The 21,732-nt window shown below is 43.3% G+C and overlaps 1 protein-coding gene across 12 annotated transcripts in view; it reads left to right on the forward strand.

Moving 5' to 3' along the window:
* Window positions 1-21,732, forward strand: part of LOC141780161 (trinucleotide repeat-containing gene 6A protein-like) — a 38,711-nt gene that overhangs the window by 14,005 nt on the left and 2,974 nt on the right. For 2 of the 12 annotated variants that reach the window (XM_074655266.1, XM_074655267.1), the window contains exons 4-25: window positions 5,276-5,589; window positions 6,490-6,537; window positions 8,183-10,267; window positions 10,383-10,578; window positions 10,710-11,176; window positions 11,416-11,547; window positions 11,650-11,901; window positions 14,494-14,679; window positions 14,840-15,006; window positions 15,231-15,308; window positions 15,597-15,764; window positions 16,586-16,741; window positions 17,052-17,171; window positions 17,402-17,539; window positions 17,795-17,893; window positions 18,012-18,183; window positions 18,354-18,494; window positions 18,989-19,159; window positions 19,247-19,387; window positions 20,101-20,208; window positions 20,484-20,714; window positions 21,021-21,103. In XM_074655266.1, coding sequence (XP_074511367.1) covers window positions 6,492-6,537; window positions 8,183-10,267; window positions 10,383-10,578; window positions 10,710-11,176; window positions 11,416-11,547; window positions 11,650-11,901; window positions 14,494-14,679; window positions 14,840-15,006; window positions 15,231-15,308; window positions 15,597-15,764; window positions 16,586-16,741; window positions 17,052-17,171; window positions 17,402-17,539; window positions 17,795-17,893; window positions 18,012-18,183; window positions 18,354-18,494; window positions 18,989-19,159; window positions 19,247-19,387; window positions 20,101-20,208; window positions 20,484-20,714; window positions 21,021-21,103 — 5,337 coding nt within the window. In that variant the 5' untranslated portion in view covers window positions 5,276-5,589; window positions 6,490-6,491. The remainder of the gene's footprint in view (window positions 1-5,275; window positions 5,590-6,489; window positions 6,538-8,182; window positions 10,268-10,382; window positions 10,579-10,709; window positions 11,177-11,415; window positions 11,548-11,649; window positions 11,902-14,493; window positions 14,680-14,839; window positions 15,007-15,230; window positions 15,309-15,596; window positions 15,765-16,585; window positions 16,742-17,051; window positions 17,172-17,401; window positions 17,540-17,794; window positions 17,894-18,011; window positions 18,184-18,353; window positions 18,495-18,988; window positions 19,160-19,246; window positions 19,388-20,100; window positions 20,209-20,483; window positions 20,715-21,020; window positions 21,104-21,732) is intronic. The other 10 variants (XM_074655268.1, XM_074655269.1, XM_074655274.1 and 7 more) reach the window with 10 other exon arrangements.

Below are 21,732 nucleotides of genomic sequence, written 5' to 3' on the forward strand. Positions count from 1 at the left end.
ATGATGAGGAAACATGTCCATGTATGAGGAATGTTTGCTCCAACACAACCTTTACCAGTGTGCATTTGTTTAATATAAAATGGAAGTGCACTAATGCTGACAGAGGAAATCAATTTTATACCAGTACCAACTATATAGCCAATCCATATCATGACCTCTGTACATGTGTGCTTTTTATACCTCTTCTACCGCCCACTCTTAATCCAACCAGTTCTTTCATTTTCACCATTTAGGTTTGTTGCTGAGGGCCTGATGTGTTTTACTTGCATGCAAACGATGTTAAAGAATATGTCAACTTTTTGGCAACAAAGCACCATGCTTCAAATAGATTTTGTAGTTGCGTAGCAACAGCAGGACACGTGAAAAGTGCCTTTAGCTAAAAACAATGTTCAGTGGAGAGTCGCTGCATTTGGAGTTTTTTAGATGGTCAAGACAAACCGCTCATCTTTGTCCATTTGCTAACTTTTGTTGTGTGAATGTATGGTGTCTCAAGTAACTTTCATTGTGTCATTGTCACTAATCATCTAAAACTAGGGATGCACTGATCCAACATTTTCAGTTCGGATACCGATAGCGATACCTGGGCTTTGGGTATCGTCCAGTACCGATCTGTTTAATCAATGAGCTGTATGTGTCACTGTATGGAAGAGTCTGGGATCATTCATTAATGTGTAAGAAAACATCTGGCCTGACTTAAAAACAACGTTTTCTTAACTTTGCAAAACAAAATGTAACAAAATAAATACATAGATATAAATTTACTGAATTATTTATAATTAGAATAATAAATTGGTAAAAAAAAATAAAAAAATCTTCAAACTTAATAGGATTTTCGATTCAAGTGTAAACCTTTTTAATGCAGCAACAAATTGGTCAAAACTTCAATAGGAATTCAAATTCCAGTATATAATGAATATAATATATTAAATGAATTGAATTGAATAGATCAGCCCCATTGTCACTGATGCCCGATCCAGCTATTTAAGTCAGTATCGGCTCCATATCCAATTCAGTTTCGGTACATCCCTAAGCTAACACAATACAGATATCGGACAAATCAAGCTACCTGTGAACCTAAAACATATGTCTCAATTTCACTCCTTCCATACAACATAAAACAATTTAAATTATATATGTACTGCCTTTTGAATTTGCATCAGCCCACCTGCTTTTTAGCGGTATAGAAAGTTACAAATATACCTGTTTAATACAGGTTCAGGCTTTGTATGTGTGTGTTTGGTCATCAGCCTTTCATGTCTATTCAGATGTACCTTGGTTTAGATCCACCTCTGTTCTACTCCTACTCTCCAGGTTAGTTTATGTAACAGGTGAAGTAGAATAACACTTTCTAGGTTAATTCTATTGATCCTTTTCCACTGTTCCAGGTTTCAGCATGTTGGCCAGTTTGCCTCTTTAGTTACTTTGCTTCTTGCTCTGTCTGTTAAACCGAGTACATATTGTACTGGCTTCATGTGCCACTGACTTCAGGAAGTTGACCTCTTTGCTTTTTATACATGTTAGAAGCTGCAGCTGCATTCCTCCCACATCAACCTCAGTGACAGGCTCTTATACCTCTTTGTCCCTCCTTTTCTACATTCCACTTCTCTCTCTGTCTTCTCTCTTCCCTCCTCCTTACCTTCACATCTGTTTTTTTCCTGTTCTGCTGTTCACCGTTCTCTTCCCCCCCACCCCCCTTAGCCGCACTCTGTGTTTGTGTGTTGTCCTTATATTCCCTCTCCCCCTCTCCCCCCTCTTCCCCTGTCTGTAAGATGATAGCAGCAGTCGAGCTGCTGCCAACTCCAGGGGCCCTCATGAAAGCTGTTCTCAGAGCACGGGGAAAGAGGAACACACTGTACTCTATGTACTGAACAGCGGTAAAGAACATGTTTGTACTCACTACGGCTGAGCGGTGTAACATTTGCACCAGAGCTCGAGCTTAAGGATTCATTTTGGGTCGAATTTGGGACGAGAGTTGAAAGCAAAATACTCAACGTAAATGACTGCACGTTGTGTATAGCGGAAAGTTATTATTGAACCTCGTTAACAACATAAATGCACGCACGCATACCGTCAGTGCCCGATCCGTCCCGCATGTGTACACACACACACACACACACACACACACACACACACACACACACACACACACACAGAGAGCCTACCACCGGTCTCGAACCTCACGACAGCAGCGGTAAACTTGCAAGTATTAACGTTAGACTGTTTGATGGTAATGTTACAGTTAACTAATGAGTCAGCAGCTGACCTTTGCATTTATAGTGAGTGAGCTGACGATAATTTTACACATAGAAAATATTTTAATTTTAACGTAGCTGCGTTGTTAACATAAAAAAAACAACATGCAAATTATAAATAACAAACCAATGAAATTACTTTTTAAATTAAAAAAAAACAATGTTTTGGATGAGTTATAAATTGATCGACAAAAACAAATCACTTTTGATGTTCAATTCATGTTTAAGGTCAATTTAAATGATTAACTAATGATAATGTAGAAAAAAAAAAGATTTTAAATTCGTGACAGTCCACATTAATTTCGGGACAGCTTAGGTTGTAATTCGGGACGGTTCTGGGAGGATGGTGAAAAAAGTTATTATAGAGGCCTGGTTTTCACATTCATTAAAAATGCAGTTGTGTGTTGTAATCAATTAAAGTTAATTTATTGCCATTATACTACACAGGGTTGCATAGCTAACTAGCTAGCTTGCATGTCACTAGCTAAACAAATAAATAGGCCCTCTAATTATAAACTCAGGTAGTCGAGTTTTACTTTACAAATATTCAATTGTATGTAGACCTCTATTAATGATTTGGCCTTTTAAAATGTCTGAAAAAAGTGAAAAATGCCCATCACAATTTCTTAAACTCCACTGTGATTGTGGCTTGTTTTGTCTGAAAAATAATCCATAACTTTAAAGTTATATAGAGTTTCCTATCACAAAACAAATCCTCACTTTAAGAACCAGCAAACATGTGAGGTATTTTTCTTTAAATGTGACTTAAAATTTGATTATTATCAAAACAGTTGGTTAGTATTTTTCTTTTGACTTGTCGAGTATTGACTAATGGCTTCAGCTATTGTAGACACACATACACAACATTATGTATGCAACCAATACAGGCTGGGAGTTTAATTAATGGAAAATGATTTCATTTTAGATTTAAATACTGGTCAGAAAAATCCCCATATCTTTCAACACTTACCCATAATGGCATGATGAGCACTGCCTCAAGTGAAACATCTTTCACTATTTTGATTTGCACTTCCTTTTAAGGACAGGCGGTGTTTCCCTGCGTAGCCTCTTTGAATCGGATGCTTTAAAGTTGACGGAGGTCTCTCCATGTAGGAAGGTTGAGTCAGGATCCATGGAAGTAAACAACTCAGTTTGCTGGAATGGCCTTGCCCTTTTTAGTGCTGTGGCTGCCGGAGGGAACAGGTCAATACTCTACCTTTCTGCTCTGCTTTTTTGTTTCTTTTGCATAATGCTTCTTCTTTAAAATACTTTTGGGCCCCTTTCTTCGGAGAGAATTTTGTAATGATTACGTAACATCATCCTTTCTGTTTTTTGATTGGTTCCAGAAGCAGCTTCTGGCAGGTTTTATGTTTAGATGCTGGCGGTACACCCATGCGTGCTAGTGAGCTGTGAGTTAATAAAGGTGGAGTTTGGCCTCAGTTAAGTGCCTCTGGTCAGTATGTAAGGTTTTATAGCATTGGCTGCTTGTTTGTGTGTCTGAAAGAAACCATTTCCCTTATATGAATCGCAGTAGTTGGATTATTTTGTCTTGTTGCAGTTAGGTTATTTTTTTCCTTCAACAAACATGTCCTTCCACGCTGCATATTAGAATCAATAAAATGTGCAACACATGCTCCAAACTTGTAACACGTACATGCTTCATTGCATCTGCAAACCCGCTCAGTGTCCACACATGGGTTTGTTTGTTCTCTTATCATGTTGGCTAGTGAACAGAGTGGTTGCTATTTGAACTGAAGGTTTATAAATAGACCTGTGTACTGCTGCAGCAGGCAGAGAGGGCTAACACACTTGCCTAACCTGCACTAGGAAAAGGTCAGGAGACACGCACACACTTTTCGTCTTGCTGTCAAATGCACTGGTCCACTTTTACTGAAGTATGTCTGTGTGTCTCTTCTTCGTTGATTTGTGCCTTTGTCCTCTTTTACCTCCCTCGCTCACTGTCCCCTGCTGTCTTTGCACCCTTACTACTTTTCTGTCTCTGCCCTGGGCTAAGAGGTTTTGCCTGCCATGGTGTCCCAGGGAAGTGCTGCCAGCTTTAAGCTTGTTGTATAACCCTAATCTAGTCTAACCCATACACATTCATCCCCCTTTAAGAAGAGAAGTTGTGCGTGGAGGTCATTGTGTCACTCCTTCTTCTTGCTACTTTTCTGACTAACTTAGCTGACTCACAGACTTATCTCACGCTCCAGTGCAGAGCCCTACACTGATGTATTTTATATTATAGAACAAAACGTTAAAATCTCTTAGGCTTGTGTTAACCACAGACCTTATTTCAGGCATCTAACCAAAAGCCCATTCAAAAAAACCCATTGACTTCCAGACGAGGGAACCTGATATGCTAAAATGCTAAATCATTTCCGGGTTTTAGGACTCGTTCCTGTAGCACTCTATTGAAGTTAAATGAGCCGAGTCGACCCCGGTTTATAAAGAATATATAAATGGCCCGAGTCTGTCCCAAATTGATTCAGTTCGATTGCGTGTCGGGGTCCCATTGGGTCCTGATGGGCTTGCAGACCTCTACTCCAGTGTACCAGGGAGATGGGAATAATTAGTCTTGTTCAACAGGAGAACGGAGGGAAAGGAGAAGGCTGCGTTCCCTGGATCAAAAATGCTCCTAATATATTTCCATAACATCGCTGTATTGGCATAGTGGAAGTGGCTGCCACTGGCAACTGTGACCACAATTACTTTGGCTATTAATAAGTGCACCACGTTAGGCCAAATTTCCGTAGCTAGACAAGTCAAACCTTCCCATTGTTTGACTGTGTAATGTTTGATCATTTATGACGCACTTTCTCTGTGGATTGATATAAAAGTATGTTCCATGAGACATTCAAGTGACGGATGTCTGAAATGCTCTAGAAACAATTTAAAAATCGTTGTTGGTGATGGATGAAGCGACTGAGTCGTTTAAAATGATTTTTAGTTGTTGATAATACGTACAATATGTTGACCTAACCATCTTTCTCTCCTCTTTTGTCTCTTTCTGTCTCTCTCTGCAGTGCCAGAGCATACCAAGTCAAGGCAGAGTCCTAAATCTAAACCACATCCCCCCTTCCCCCTCCCCACATATACACGTAAACACACAAACGCACACACATACAGTCCTCAGCAATGCCAAGGGGGCCTGATCAGCCTGCTGCCCGCTCTGACAAGCCCTGCCTCTTCACCTCAGACCCTTGAGGCTGTGCCCTCTGAGCTTTGACCTTTGACCTCCCCTTCGTCGACCTGGGAACCAGAGGTCACCTGTTCTCCACTCATCCCGGGGACGCCCTCCTGCCCAGCCAGGAGCAGCAGCCACGAGCCGCACTCACAGGTAAACTACGAAAAGAACGCAAGCAAACAGCAGTGGATTACACTCAGTTAGATCTGTCTGTATCCTCAAACACACACACACAGAGACACTAGCCTGCACAAGCACTCTGTCCGCCAATAATAACATTCCTGGATAAGAAGAAAACAATTGCACAATTACATTTAAATAGCAATAAATGTTAGAATGTGGGTGTGCTCTTGCTCAAAGCTTTTGATGAGTTTCTACTTGTAATTCTATCCCAAATAGTTGGAAACAAACATATCTAGTCAGAATAAGTAACAGATTTCCAATTTGCATAAGACTGCAATGAATTAGGTATTGGCTGCTCTAAATTGCATCTCAAACATGCTTCTTTTGTGCAACATTGACTCTTCAAAACTGTTTCTAGTTTACTGAGGTTTTTGAAATATGTACAAATTTTTTTTTTTTTGTCTGAATTGATATCACGACAGTGATATTCAGCAAAATTACTGGAACATGTTGATTTCTCAGTGTGCAGTCATAAACACTGAAGCACATTGTGCTAAAAGAGAAATCCAAATTGAGAATAAGCACCAAATTCAGCTCCAACAAATCACTGAGAATTGCACACAAATGTAAGAAGTTATTACTTATTTGCAGAGTTACTTAAAGTCAAATATTAAATAATATGGATAACCAATTGTAACTACTAACTTAGGTTCAGCAGGGTCTTTCTACTAATGCTCTTCTATTTGCAAGCCCTTACTTTGAACCTCTCTGACTTTAAAACTCTTGTTTTCTTTTCTATTTGCTTGATTCTCATTGAATGTTCTATCTGTCCTACCTATTTCTAACATCTCCCCTCTGTGTTTGTTTTCTGGCTCTATCTCTACCTCCCTCTGAGTCTGTTTGACAGTCTTTCCTCTTCTCTGTTTCCAGGCATGGCTCCCATTCGGGATTCCGTCAGCCACTCCCCTAATCAAACAGGTGACTACACATTGCCTTCTTCCTTCCCCGTTCTTCTTGCGTTTCATTCTTCCTCCCAGTGTCTTACTTTGGCTTTCTGCTTTGTGATCGACAGACTAGGTACACCCTGTCTCACCTGACTGTCAGATGATGCATTTTATTCATGACATATCATAGAGACGGAGAGAGAGAGATGAATGAGTGAGTGAGTGAGAAAGTGGGTGTTGAAAGAGTGCAAGAGGAGACTTGGCAAGCATAAGCGCCACAGAGATCTGGCAACCAGTTTATGTGAAAGAAAGGCTTTGAAAGTGAGAGAAGGACCCAGAGATGGGCAACCAAGTGAAAAAGAAAAGAAATAAATAAGCAGTAGATGCTGTGATTGAAAGAATATGACGACTAAGTGTGAATTGTCTAATAAAAGCTAGTATTTAAATAATAAAACAGTGCTGAGCTGCTGTGAGCTGCCTCAGAGCCAGTGCTGTGGGCATGCTGCCCTCTGTATCATCATAGGATAGGATAGGTAAGGTTTGCTCACAAACAAAAAGCTAATTGCAAAGCTCCTGTGTGATGTTTTTTCCCTTCTGTTGCTAAAAATTCAATGATTATTCATAAGCCAGAAAAAAACAAGACCAAAATTCAGTCCTTGCTAGTTTTTATAGACCCAATCATTTTTCATAAGATGCCGAAAACTCTATTTAGTCCTTGCAATGTCTCACCAACTTCCTGGCAAAAAACAACAAAGAATATTGTCTATTTGGATAAACTCAGCTTTTGGTAAATTTAGCTAACCTTGTTGTCAACACTTTTAGAAAAATATTTTGCATTGAAGTCCTACTCCACTGCTACACTGCTTTCACATTAAAACGCCTTCATTGAGAGTTAGTACCAAAAGTACCTTATTTCATTACCACAGCAAATGAATGGGGGCTCCCACTGCAATAATGCCGTTTGAGTGACAAAGATTGTTGGCAAATTCTGATGAATAAGGCGACGCACAGATGGTTGCTTTAGCCCTGAAAATGTAGGCACTCGCCATTATAACTGAATGAGTGTGTGCATAATAGCCATGAAAGCAAAATCAGATCACAAGTGGTCTCCGGAGTCTAATTTTAGAGACATGCCAGGTCTGAATGCGGATGATGTCAGACAGTTGTAATGAATTCCGAAAAATATCACAGTTTAAACCAAGTCTGAGTCTTTTCAGCTGACACCACCTCCTCCCCTCCCTCCCTCTCTTCACACACAATTGCCATCTCCCCTACGCCCTCTATCTCTTCTCTCCTGCTGATGGTCGTCCTCTGCCTCCCTGAATCCTAGTTTATAGCTTTGGCATGCTTTTGGGTCCTGCTGTGGTGACAAAATGGTGGCAGCTGTGTCCAGGCTTGGCCCTGGCACTGATCACATCCAGAACAGTTGGGCAGCTGAAGGTTGGAGGGAATAGAAAAATCTCAAAGTGACTGAATGAAGGGAATTTAACCATATCTGTTGCTTTACTTGATATAGTACATTTTACTGTCATATAATTTAATGACAATGATGAAAAGGCACCTTTTGGTTGGCTTGATTAAATAAATGCAGTTTTTCTAAAATTTGACAATATGTCTTTTTTTTAAAAAAAATCTCCAATCCAACAGTATCTTCTGCCATGTCCACCTTCTCTCTCCAGGTCTGGACCATCCTGGCTTAGACTCGCAATATGAGCCTTCCCCCTGGTCCTCTGGCTCTCCCTGCAGCAGTGACGGCAACAGCAACTGGGGCAAAGTACTAGTGGACGGAAGCACCGACAAACCCAACAACCCTTCTTCAACCAACTCTTCCGTCTGGCCTCCCTCCTCCTCTTCATTCTCTTGCTCCTCGTCTTCTTCCTCATCTGGCTGCGGGTCAGGATCAGACCCCGAGTTGGCATCAGAATGCATGGACGCAGACTCTAGCTCCTCGATCGGCTCAGAGAAAAACCTCGCCGCTGTGACAACAGTGATGATGATGTCAGCAAATGCTTCTTCCTCTGTGTCTTCTACGGCTTCTTCTCCCTCCTCTTCTATGGTGACATCTGCCATGATGGTCGGCGTTTCAGTGAATGGAGACAGCAACGGCAACAGTCATCAGGTAGTTGGTGGAGGCGTGGGAACCATCAGCGGTGCAAGTAATGGAAACAATAACATCACCGGATCCTCCCACTACTCTGTGGCTGGGTCCAGCAGTATTGGCAGCAATAACATGGGTAACCACAACAACAAGCCCGTCAATAACAGTGGTGTATGGGGCAGCAACATGATCACCACCGGCGGAAGCACCCCCTGCATCAATGGAGGGTTAAACCCAAACACTTTAAACCCAAATGCCAACCACGGTGCCTGGCCGCAGAATCCAACCCCAAGCCCAGTGTCCCAGGGCCAACGGCCTCCACAGGCTCAGGGGATGAGTTCCAAACTGGGTATAGCTCCCCAACAGCTGGGGTGGCATGGCATAGCAGCTCCGAACAACAGCAGTATGATGGAAGACACTGAGGTGAATAATGGTACAGCAAGCAGCAAGGTGTTAGGAAGCAGCAACAGTGGAAATGGTGGCCTACAGCCTACCAACCTTAACTCTGAATCCAATGGACCAAATAACACTATTATGATGAATACTACTACTACTACTACTACTACTAATGCCACAATGACCTCTAGTCCACCAAACTCTACCGCCTCACCCCAACTCAGTGGGGATTGCTCCTGGGGCTCTGTTGGAGGAGGGAATGGGGGTCCGCTGGCCAATGGAAACCCCTCATCAGCCCCCCAGCACCCTCAAGGAGAGCTGGGGGGTCCAGGGGCCTTCGGTACGCCTTGGGGTGCAACTACCTACCCTGGAGACAAGGGCCCCCCAAATGCAGACACTGTGAACCCCCAAAACCCTGCCTTAATGCAGGCTGGGAACCCCCAAATTTCCTCTACTGCTGCTTACAAGAGTAATAATAACCACAATAACACTGGGGCCCCACGCTGGGACCAGGGGCCCGCCAATAACCCAAACCAGCCTCAGAGCAACTTGTCCTGGGGTATCGGCTCAAATCAAGTCCCAGGCTCTGCAGGCCAAACACCAGGAAATGGGAACCAAACTACGATGGGCCCTTCAGCAGGGATACCTCGCCCCTGGGGGAGCAGCGCGTCGTCTTCTTCCTCGTCATCATCGTCCTCTTCCACATCTAACAAGATGTCAAATGGAGAATGGGGATCAATAACACCTGGTAACAACCATTCAGATGCTGGAAGTCATAAAGGAAACTCTGCCAACAATGGCTGGAAGAGCCTGGAGGATGACGCCATGGGAATGGGAGGTGGAGGAGGTGGTGGAGGAGGAGGTGGAGGAGGAGGAGGTGGTGGAGGAGGAGGTGGAGGAGGTGGAAACCATGGCGTGGGGAGTGTCACTGGAGGCTGGCCTCGCTCTGGAGGAAGTGAGGGAAGCGCAGAGAGCTCTGGAGGCCAATCCAGCTCAGACAGAGACGGCAGCCAGTCAAAAGGGGGAAATCGCAGAAAAGTTATCCATCCTGCAACAGTACAATCAGATGCGTCCCAGGTCGATGTGGACCCGAGGGTTCTGTCCAACACTGGATGGGGACAGACGCCCGTACGGCAGAACACCTCCTGGGATGTCAATTCTCCTGCTAACAATCGGCAAAAAGGTCCCAGTGGAGACGAGAGAAAGCCGAGCAGCGGAGGCTCCGGATGGGGCCCAGCAACACCGGCAGCTCCCTCCCAGACATCCGGAGGTAGGACTATAATCTGTATGAAACTTGTGTGTGTGTGACTGTATTTTAGTGAAATTTAGAACTCAAATTTCTGTTGCAGTAGGCAAAAGTTGATATCCCTTTCATGTACTCGCAGGTTGGGGGGGTGGGCCAGGCAGCTCAGGCCCTGGTACAGGAGGTTCTGGCTGGGGAGAACGGCCAACCTCTGGGTGGGACAGCAAAGGCCCAGCGAGTGGAGCAGGTGGGCAGAGTAGCTGGAACGATGGATCTGGCTACAAGGGGAGCACCAACAACAGTAACACCTGGAGCAATAACATTAACAAAGATGACAGGTAATTGATGTTTGGCCATTATAGAAATACTGATTATACCAAAGCAGAAGTATTGTTTGCATTAAATGTACTTTTTTTTCCTGTAATTTTAATGTTGTACTTAATTGATCACGTTCATTGTTTTTGTTTAGGTCCAATACCTGGACTAATGCACCCAAACCGCAGCAGGGCTGGGGTTCCAGTAGTGGAAACAGAAGTGAATCCTGGGGTAATGGTGGAGATGGAGCCAGAGCAGGGGGCAGCAACCACTGGGGGGAGCCCCAAAAAGGTGCCAACTCACAGAGCTGGGACAACGACAGCGACCGGTCAGGCTCTGGATGTTGGAACGCGCCAAGCCGAACCAACACCAGCAGCAGCAGCAACACCTGGGCAGGGAGTGGAGGATCAAATAATCCAGACCAGAGCACTCCGAACCCGGGCTCCAACTGGGCCGACAAACCCAATCCTCAGAGTAACAGCCAGAGCTGGGGTGAGCCAATGAAGAACAACCACGGAGCCCAGAACTGGGGTGATCCGAATCCCAAGCCCTCCAACGAGTGGGGAAAAGGTCCTGAATCCAACATGTCTAGAGGCAATCAAGCCCCTAACAAGCCCACAGGTACTTATTAGTATTATTCATCACATCAGAATCTTTGTCTACATCAATATCTTTTCCTTTTGTTTATGAGCAAGTTCTTATTAGTTGCATGCGTGTGTTTAGGTGTTAAAGAAAGGCTATATGGCACCAAAATTGAATTCTAGCTGTTAACAAGAGTTTTGACAATGTACAGCAAGAAAGTTTAGTGTGAGGACAAACAAATGATGGCTTACTTTTATTCTTATGTATTCATCCATCAGGCTGGCTGGGAGGCCCCATGCCCACAGGAGGGCAGAAGGAGGCAGTGGCAACTGGGTGGGAAGAGCCTTCTCCAGAGTCCGTTCGTCGAAGGATGGAGATCGATGATGGGACAGCAGCTTGGGGAGACCCTGGTAAACACTCACTGTGAATTGCAAAGCCTGAACAAAATCATATGAAATTCAAGGCGTTTCATTTAGCTGATGACTCAAAATACAATTAAACTTTCTTCCTAGGTAAACACGGCGGTAGTTCTGTCAACATGTGGAACAGGACCGGCCAATCAGACCAGGAGGCCGGTGGCCCATCCACTCAGCACCAGTCCCACCCAGCACGCAGCTCCATGCATCCTCCGCAGCCCATGCATCCTCCTCAGCCCATGCATCCTCCTCAGCCCATGCATCCTCCTCAGCCCATGCATCCTCCTCAGCCCATGCATCCTCCTCAGCCCATGCAGCCTGTTGCCCAGGACAAAAGCTGCAATCCTGGTATGTAATATGTATTCAGGCACGTACACACCTTGTTTGAGTCGGAGCAGACAGAGGCCAGATGAAGTCAAATTAATTGGCTGTTAATTATCACTTTCCTTTTTTAAATGCATCTATGCTATACATAGACTAAATAAGTAATGAATACACAAACCTTATACACCCCAATAGTCAGGCAATTTTTAGACACAGCTTCCAACACAAATGGATGAAAGTACAAATAATCGTTCCCACACACCTCTAACATCTTGTCATTATTTACATGTTCCAGTGGTTTTTAGTCTGGTTACTTGTACTAATCGATTCCTCAGCTCTGCAGATTGTCAAATGCACAGTTCTGACAACATGTGTGCAGACTCTGGGTGAATTGGCATCCAGATTATTATGTTTTGTCTAGTTTGATATTGAGGTTCATATTAAAAATGCTAGGACATGAGCCAGTATCTAAAGTGGTACGAGCGTGTAAGTGCAAGCCTTCTGGTGCAGTCTGAAAGCCTTGAATGAATAAAAAAAAAGGTGCAAGTACCACCCACACACTTTTCACGATAGCTGAAATAAGGTCTTAAAAGGATTTCGACAGTACAAACACAAAACGTGTGGATGCACACACATTCACAAATGTATTCAAAAGCATACACAATTTGCACAGAGGCATGGAGAGAAAACAAACACGTACAGCCATTCTCCCCCATCTCCCTACGGTGTTGTCTGTGTTGAGGGCTTTTTGTAAAGCCGGTTGAGTCATCCCTTTGGAATGCTAAGAGCATCGATTTTTCTCTTCTCTCATTCGCCTTTTTTTCCTCCTCCCTTTTCTCCCTCACCCGCCAATTCTGCTTTCTGTAGAAACACTGGCTTTTGTTGGGTTTGAGAGAAAGAGAGCGAGAGAGACAGTGAGTGGTGGAGGAGGAGGTCTGGTGACTTAGTAATAGGACTGGTTCCAATATAAGATCGGGAAACTAAAATGAGTATTCTGTAGAAGTGGGCTGAGAAGAGGGGAGGGGTTGTTGGGGTTATTCAGGGTTGCTGTCTAGCGAGCTAACTGGAGCAGCAAAGTGGCTGGGAAGGGTGGGGCAGACTAGCCAGCCACTGTAATGAGAAAAATAATCAGGTTGTAGATTTTGATTCCTTTTAGTTGATTGTGGTTTTATTTTTGTGAACACTGAAGTGCAAAAAATCGAAACGACAGCACAATGATTCAAGAGAAAATTATGTGATTGAAAGAAGTAGGTCAGAACAATAGATATGTTCATAGATATGTAACTAAACACATATTTAAACAATGTTAAAATATTGTTTAAATGTCAATATTTAGTCTTAAAATCTACAACTTGTCAAACATTCATAAACATGTGCACACAGATATTGTGTTTCCCATTCCTCTCATTAGATCGGCTGATGTAGGATAGGGTTACAGTTTGTCAGTTTGTATGTGTTTACGTCTGTGCAGATGCACACGCACTTCTGTTTGTGTGTGAGTTAGTGTATAGCAAATGTGTACATCTGCCTTATAACATGCATGTATGTGCCAATTTGTGTATGTGCATCTACCTCGGCATGACTGTTTAGCTGTGTGGGCATGTTTCTTTGAGTTGTTATGTGCATGTACTTGTGGGTGAGCATGTCAAGTCACATGAGGGACACTGGAGCCTGAGGGCACCCCATGATCTGTCCTATTTTTACAGGGAGGTATCCCTGGCATCTCCCCAAACGCCTCCTGTGTAGGGAGAGAGCAGCAGGTCTGAGTAGTCAGCTGTAACAGGAGCTTTTTGAACTCATACTTGAACACACATAGTCTCATATTTGAAAGTGCATAAGGGCCCGTGCACACAGCTACGCACCCACGGGAGTTAAAATAAACAACACTTACATAAGCAAGTTGACGCGGGGTTCCCCAGAGACATGAGCAGGGCTCTCTCCCCGAGCTCTGCTCTCTGATTCCTGCAGAGAAAAACAATGTAAACTTGCAGCATCATTGTAAATATGATATGTGGGTCGGGTCCCAAGAAAGAGTAGGGTAAGCAATGATGCCTCCAAATGCGAATGTCCAAACAAGCCTGATAAGGCTACTCTGAGTGGGAGAGCTATGACGAAAACAAGCATATATCTTGATAAATGTCACTACGTTACACATACAGTAATATGTTTAAATGTATTAATAGGTAGTTGGACATAGGGGTTGTAATGCCACACTAAAAAAAGTAAAATTAGTATAGATCCTGCCGTTAATCTAAAGAGTAACAGCAGACTAATTTACAAGATCACATGCTGTGGTTCAGGTCAATGGGAATATTGTCATATTGTTGTTTCTGCAGGCTGAATGTTGTGTATTTACAATTTAATGGAGAGTCTTAGGGAGACTCTTTATGGTCAAAGATAAAGATATGCATATTTCAGACTGAGCAAATGTAAAGAAATGGAGAGTATTGATAAAGAAATGTTTTTTTGCTCTCCTTTCTGTGTGTATTTTAGCTTTGGGGCTTCCAATTTGTTTGTGTCTTAAAATAATGATGATAATAATAAAGCTATTAGTTCAAGACCACACCACAGAAAGTATTTCCTCATTCTAATGTGTACCTCCCTCTTTTCCTCCAGGTTGGGGTGAGCATTACACCCAGAAGAAGGAGTCCTCAACATGGGAACCTACCCCCGCTCCACCTGTGAAAGTGGACAACGGGACGTCTGCCTGGGGGAAGCCCATGGACACCAGCTCCACCTGGGAGGGACCTGGCAGGGATGACAGAGAGTCTGGTCCTGGATGGGCCGGCCAGCATAAGTCTGGTAGGCGCACACATGAGCATGAATATTCAGCAAGTCGACTTTTGTGCAAAGTGGCAGGAGAGAGAAGTCCCCTGTAGGAAGTGCATGAAATGAGCAATAGAACCGTGTACAATCACTTGTTGGTATTAAGTTTCTTCCTCTGTCCTTACCTTCTTTGTAGCTCCAGGTCCCAAGCCCATGGAGACATGGGGTGGTGAGGAGGCGTCCATGGGCAATAGCTGGGACCAGGAAGAGGAGGTGGAGATTGGCATGTGGAGCAACAGCCAACAGGACAACAGGTCCCACGACCAAAACAGCTGGAACTACAAGCATAAATGCTCCAACAAGGTTTGTCCACTTTGGCATTGGGTATTTGTTCATCCCAAACATGAAAACATTGATCCCTGCGCTCACAAAACACTTGACATTAAAGCAAAGCACATCATGGGTTAAAGTTTAGAGTTATTTTAGCCATTTTTGCAGAAACACTTAAAGGCAAATGGTTGAAAAGGTGACCCTGATATTGGTTCAATTGTCTCCAGTTAATAATTCTTTTGTCTGCTATGTTTCAGATGAACAAACCAGTCAACAAACAGGATGAACCCTGGATGAAACCTCTCATCAACCAGTTCAACAGCATGAACTTCTCTGTAAGTACTATTTCTCATTGTTTTGCTGGTGCTCTCTTTCACTTTAAAGTTCAGTATCTTTAAATGGCTGTGTGGCAGCCATATAGTTCCCACTAGGAAACACCTGTCCATTTTAAAGCTGCGGTTGTAACCAACTTTGTTCATGTGCAGCGATGCGATTCGTCCTCTTTACTGTTTAGTTTTTCAAATGTACTGTACTGTAATATATAATACTCTTTGATTGATGAATGCAATACTCATGCTTTTCTGTCTCTATAATATCCCATTTTCTTGTCTTTCTCCTTGCAGAGAGACTCTCCTGACGACTCCATGAAGACAGGAGCAGGGATGGTGCAGGACAAGCGCATGGACATGGGCAGTATGGGAGACTACAATGGAGTAATGGGGAAGAACCCTGGGTCTCGACACCAGCTCCACAAGGAGTCTGCCATGGATCGCAGCCCTTACTATGACAAGGTATGCAGAAACAACCAAGTTTCCCTGGTATGCTATGGGTGGGGGTAAAGAAAAGATCACAGGAACAAACTGAGAACACACCAGCACTTAATGGGTTGGTAATATACACAGTCTACTGTGTAAAACCGACCAGATAAAGGTGGTGCTGCGGTAGTGATCATGAGGTAGGTGCGGAGTGGAGGAGAGTCTTTTGTGTGTTGTCTGGCTGGGTAGTGCTCTCTCAGCCCTGTTCTGCCCCACAGTGGTTTTTCTAACACACTGCAATTAATGTGTGGACTATTGAAAGGGATGTTTCATTTGAAGCTTGCTGTTTGCATGATTAATTAGGCTGTCACTTTTTAGCAACAAAACCAAATTAGATATGCACACTTACATGCTTAATTGTTTTATTTCTTATTTGTAATTATGCAATAATGATTCATTCCCTTGCGTAGTTCTGTTCAAAGCTGCAGTGGGTTTGTTTGGCTTTGCTTCTTTTCCTCCTTCACTTAATGCTGCTTGTCTCTTATCTTTGTTTCTATCTTTCTGACTCCCATCCTCTGGTGCCACCTTCTCTTTTTCAACTCCACTCCCTTCCTCCCCATCGCTTACTTCTCTACTATGCATCCCATCTTACTCTTTCACATGCTCCTACACTGTTCACTCTTTCCTTCTCAGTTTCCTCTTTTACTTGCTATTTCCTTCTCCCTCTCTTCTTCTGCAAAATTAACTCTTTTCCTTCTTTTCTCCTTCCCTCTCTCAACTTCTCTGGCTGCTGATGTGCTTCCTGTCCCTCTGTGCTTGCCGTTCCATCCGCTGTGCACCTGGCCTTGCTTCTGCAGCTGTCCGTTTCCTCCTCTGCTTACAATAACGCAGCTTCTGATGAGCTCTCCTCCAATCAAAGCATGAGCTTTTCCTCTTCCACTTCTGCTCAGCCTATCCCCTGTCTTGACTCTGGGCCGTCTCCTGCCCACTCTAGTCCTGGGGGCGCTCGGCAGGTGAGTGTGGAAGGATGAAGAGGATGTTTTCTTTCTTTTTCTTGAGCCTCAGACTCTAAGATAATAACAATAAGAAAATCATATTATGTGAAAAAATGGAGATGAACCACAATGATATTCTAGCAGGTTACCCACCAAAATGTTGAATGAGTTTACTTAAAACCCTGTGGTCACAAAGTCACTAAAAGAGGGTTTATGATTGATAGTTTCTGTCCAGCCTCATGACAATTATGAATGACAAAACCAAATTTTAAAGTTTGCTGCAAGTTGTTTGACCATTTGTGTGTGTGTGTTTGTCTTCCCTGCTCAGAATGTAAACCCTATGATGGGTGGCAGCAGCGTAGCACAGGGCCGAGGCGGCCCCCAGTCCCAGATCCCCCCTCAACCCAACCTCCGCAACCAAGTGCCTCCACCCATCCTGCCCTCTCAGGTAGATCACGCACATAAATCGTTGTTTTTTTTCATTTCATTCAGATGCCATTGCAACTGTTCATTATATTGCAATGCTTTTATAACTAAGAGTGAAGGAGCTACATTTTCCGCCATCAACCAAATTCACTCCACTCTCTCATCCATGGTTTCATATGTGTTTAACATCTAATTCATAGGAAAATGTGAATGATATAATATAAACTAAAACCCAAATCTTGTTGTGTTCAGGTGCCTCCATCCCTGTTGAAGTACCCAGGAGGTAACGGAGGTCTGAACCCTCTGTTTGGCCCTCAGCAGGTGGCTATGCTCAACCAACTCTCCCAGCTCAACCAGCTGTCACAGCTCAACCAGATCAACCAGTTACAGGTAGAGTGATGGAGGAAGCATGCACTTGAACACACATACATGTTGTATCTGCAATCAAACAGATATCTTGGTGAGCCTTGTATAATGGTCCTTTGCAGTATTGTCAGACTGACAACTCCATCAAACTGCCTACAAATGTATTTGAAGTATACAGTACTATGCAATACAATACACGCATGCAAAAACTTAATCTGAGATACACAAAAACATCAGCAAACTGTTTTTATTTACTTTTTTCTTCTTGTCTGTCTGCAGCGACTTCTCCTCCAGCAGCAGCAGCAGCAGCAGCAGCAGCAACAACAGCAGAAAGCTCAGAGCCAGAGACCCATGCCTGTGGGACGACCGTCTGAACAGGTATGTGTGTGTGTCTAAAAATCCCTCTGAATCCTGCTTCAATACACCCAAAAAGGTTTTATTTCATGAAACATTTGTGTCTTCATGGTTTCTCTAACCTCCTACCTCCCATCCTTAGACACGTCCTATTGGTTCGTCTCCATCAATGATGCCACCGCGGCACCTGGACCCCTCCCTGCTGAAACAGCCCCCGCTCCACAAACCTTACCTGGATAACTACATGTCCCACAACACCCCTGAGATGCAGAAGGACGCTGCTGCTCTCGGATCCTTCAGCAACTTCCCTTTAAGTACGTTAGCTGTTAGTCATTTTTAAAATTTTAATCAGTATATTCCCCGACATTTTAAAGATTTATTTGTAGATATTTGAATATGTAAATTGACTTTTAGTTTTGACTATTTCTGTTGAATTTCTTCATACATTTAATCCCTCTTCCTCTTCCTCAATCTCTCCCATCAGGCTTGAACTCTAACCTGAATGTACCCCTGGACATGGGTGGTGGTGGTAGTGGTGGCGGAGCTGTGAGCTACAAAGAGCCGCCCCAGTCCAGACTGAAGAAACTTTGGGCTACTGACCCTCTGGAGCAGAACAGCAAACCTGGTACAGAAGAACCTTTGTTTGTGTTTGTGACTGTACATGCTGTAGCGTCAGACTGGCCTGCTGATATTAGCCATCAGAGTTGTTTATACATCGATTGTCTATATAGGAGAGTTAATCATGTACACACCATCATGTAAACACTGAAACTGTGAAAAAGGTTTAATTCCTGCACAGTTGCCTCCTTTAGACTTGAAAAAATGGCTTTAAAAAAGCTTGTAGTTTGGTCCAGTATTGAACACATTGCAATACATTTAAAGTTTCAGTTAATCATAAGTCGTGCACTAAATGTTGGACATAACAGTTGCAGTTCAATCTGTCACCTCGTTTGTTAAAATATGCTTATAAGAATATATGCTGATTAAAACTTTTTATTCAAAGAGAAGTTATTTAAATAATTAAATAGTATAATGCTCTGATGGCACCATGGTGTATAACCAAAATTAGTTTTAGTCTGTGCGATTGCATCCTCATGTTTATGTGTGTTCGTCCCACAGGTGCTATGTCGTCTGGGCTGCGTCTGGAGGACTCTCCCTTCTATGACTTCCTGTCTCCTGGCCCATCTCCCCTGAGTCCTCCCGGCCAATCAATGGGCTCGGTGGGTGATGGCTGGCCGCCCCGTGCCAATTCCCCCCCGCCCCATGGAAACACTGTCACCTGGCCCCCAGGTACACAAGCTTTCACCTGCACAAACCAACCAAACAAAACAAAATGTTTGCAACGAAAACAACTAATCGCTATTTTTGTGTCTGCAGAGTTCCGGCCCGGGGAGCCTTGGAAAGGTTACCCCAACATTGACCCTGAGACTGACCCTTACGTGACCCCTGGCAGTGTCATCAACAACCTCTCCATCAACACCGTCCGCGACACAGACCACCTCAGGGACAGGAACAACGGTAGGTCACACATATGGCCGGGCATAAACACAAAGTCTTTTATATCTCTTATCCAATATTTTATCTCTTTTTTTTCATTTTATTAGCAATGAACAATGTGTAAAACCTGTAGGAAGTATGTGCTTCATTCTTAGCCACCAACTGTCTGTTTTACTGGTTGAAATGAGTCACCGGCAGATTTTATTAATTGTAAGCCAGATCAAAGATGGTTTCTTAGAGAAAGAAGCACCACTCTGTACCATTAAGCAGGCTGTTTTTTTGTGAGCTTTGTTAGCTTGTATTAAATAGATGATTTGTATGGCATGATTTTGTCTCTATTTTTTAATAAAATTGTAAAACCCAAATAAGCCACACATGTTGTAATGGCTCAGATTTACATAATTTTATTCATGATTTCATCTGTTATGCTGCTCAGATCTCACCAGGTTGTAGCTTCAGGTGGTCAACATTATTTGGTCCATGATTTAGATTTTCAGTCTTTCTGCCTTCTGAGCCACAAAATCTCATTAAAGATCTCAGTTGAGTTTTAATTCCTGAATATCAAGTTATTCATTTTTGTTTTGTTATTCACTAAAAATGTTGAAAACTAAACCTGAATAAATTTAATAAGATATTTGAAAGGACTCAGGTTTGATGATCAGATAGGATGCTGGATTCAGATATGATAAACTGCTCTCACAGACACTAACTCTTCTCTTTCTCTGTATTTCCAGGGCCATCCTCATCACTGAACACCACGATGCCTTCTAACAGTGCCTGGTCATCCATTCGTGCCTCCAGCCACAGCGGTTCCCTCACCAGTACAGCACAAAGCACTTCAGGTATGCGCTCCTGTTTGTAATTCAGCCTTTGCTATCTTTATGCAACTATACAACTATACACAACTTTCTTACCTCAAAGAGAGGTCTGTCCAGCTGACCTTACACCATGTTCTCTGCATTTGGTTTTTGTATTCTCTGGTTTTAGACTTTTACTTTTGCTGTTATAGGACAATATGACAAATGTGTGACTTAAAAGTATGTAGAGAGAGACGGTGAGCAGATCTGTGTAAATGGACAGGAGGGCGTAAACAAGTTTCACTCCTCTCTCCTTGCAGCCAGACCCAGTGAGTCAAAGTGGTCTCCCGGCGGCGGTTCTGTGTCCAACTCCTCCCTGGCCCATGAGCTGTGGAAGGTCCCCCTGCCTCCCAAGGCGATGTCTGTGGCGGCCCCCTCCAGACCACCACCCGGCCTCACCAGCCAGAAGCCCAGCTCTGCCTCCTCTGGCTGGGACGGCTCTGCCCTGAGGCTAGGGGGGTGGGCCTCTTCTGAGTCCAGATACACACCTGGTGAGAGCAGAGGGAGACACACATACACACTATATATACTACCTGTTAGTTGTTAAACTTTAAATGAATTAACTATTTGGATAATTGGTTTGAGCATTTTTTTTAAGAAAAAAAGTCTAAATTCTCTGATTCCAGCTTCTTAAATGTGAATATTTTCTGGTTTCTTTACTCCTCTATGACAGTAAACTGAATATCTTGGAGTTGTGGACAAAGCTAGACATATACTCTCTAACCATACATGCCATACATGCAGGGTGTACTACTCCATACAGCTACTAACCTGTACTCTTCCACTTGTATTGGCAGGTTCCAGTTGGGGCGACAGCAGCAGCAGCAGCAGCAGCTCAGGGAGATCCCAATGGCTTGTTCTGAAAAATCTCACACCTCAGGTACATGCACGGACATAACATAACACTGAATCTGTGTTTTTGTTTTGTTATTGTCATTCTATAGAGTTGCAGAGTGGTTCTGGCGTTTTCCCAACTCTGCATTCCTATTTCTATTTTTTCTTAGACCATATCCTTAGTATTACGTAACATAGAAACATGGGATTCTCCTGGATAATGCAATGATCGTATACGTTTTTGTTATGGGGCACCTCAATTAATTATTTCAACTTTGTTTCTGAGAAATCCTGTTTTGTCATGTCACTTTGTCCTGACAGATGGTTCAAACAACTACAATGCTTGAATCAGAGTGTTGGTTAATTTGAAACGCTCCTGCGTTGCAGATTAGAACAAAACCTAGCGCCATAGTTGATGAATTCATCCAAAATGTACCCAAAATTTGAAGTGATTTGAACTCCTACCTTGAAGATTTTATGTACACAGGCTCGTACACAAAGAACCAGATATTTTCAGACACAGTTATATTTTGGACTGATGATTGAACCGGGAGAGTTTCTTGCTGATCCAAGTCATAAAAGAGCTCCAACTGTGAGTCATGTAACATTGACCGTATGGGATGTGAATGGGATTTTTACATCTGGAAACATGGGCGCCTAAAATAGCTCCTTCCA

The sequence above is a fragment of the Sebastes fasciatus genome, chromosome 13 (assembly GCF_043250625.1).
Source record: "Sebastes fasciatus isolate fSebFas1 chromosome 13, fSebFas1.pri, whole genome shotgun sequence".
Lineage (NCBI taxonomy): Eukaryota > Metazoa > Chordata > Actinopteri > Perciformes > Sebastidae > Sebastes > Sebastes fasciatus.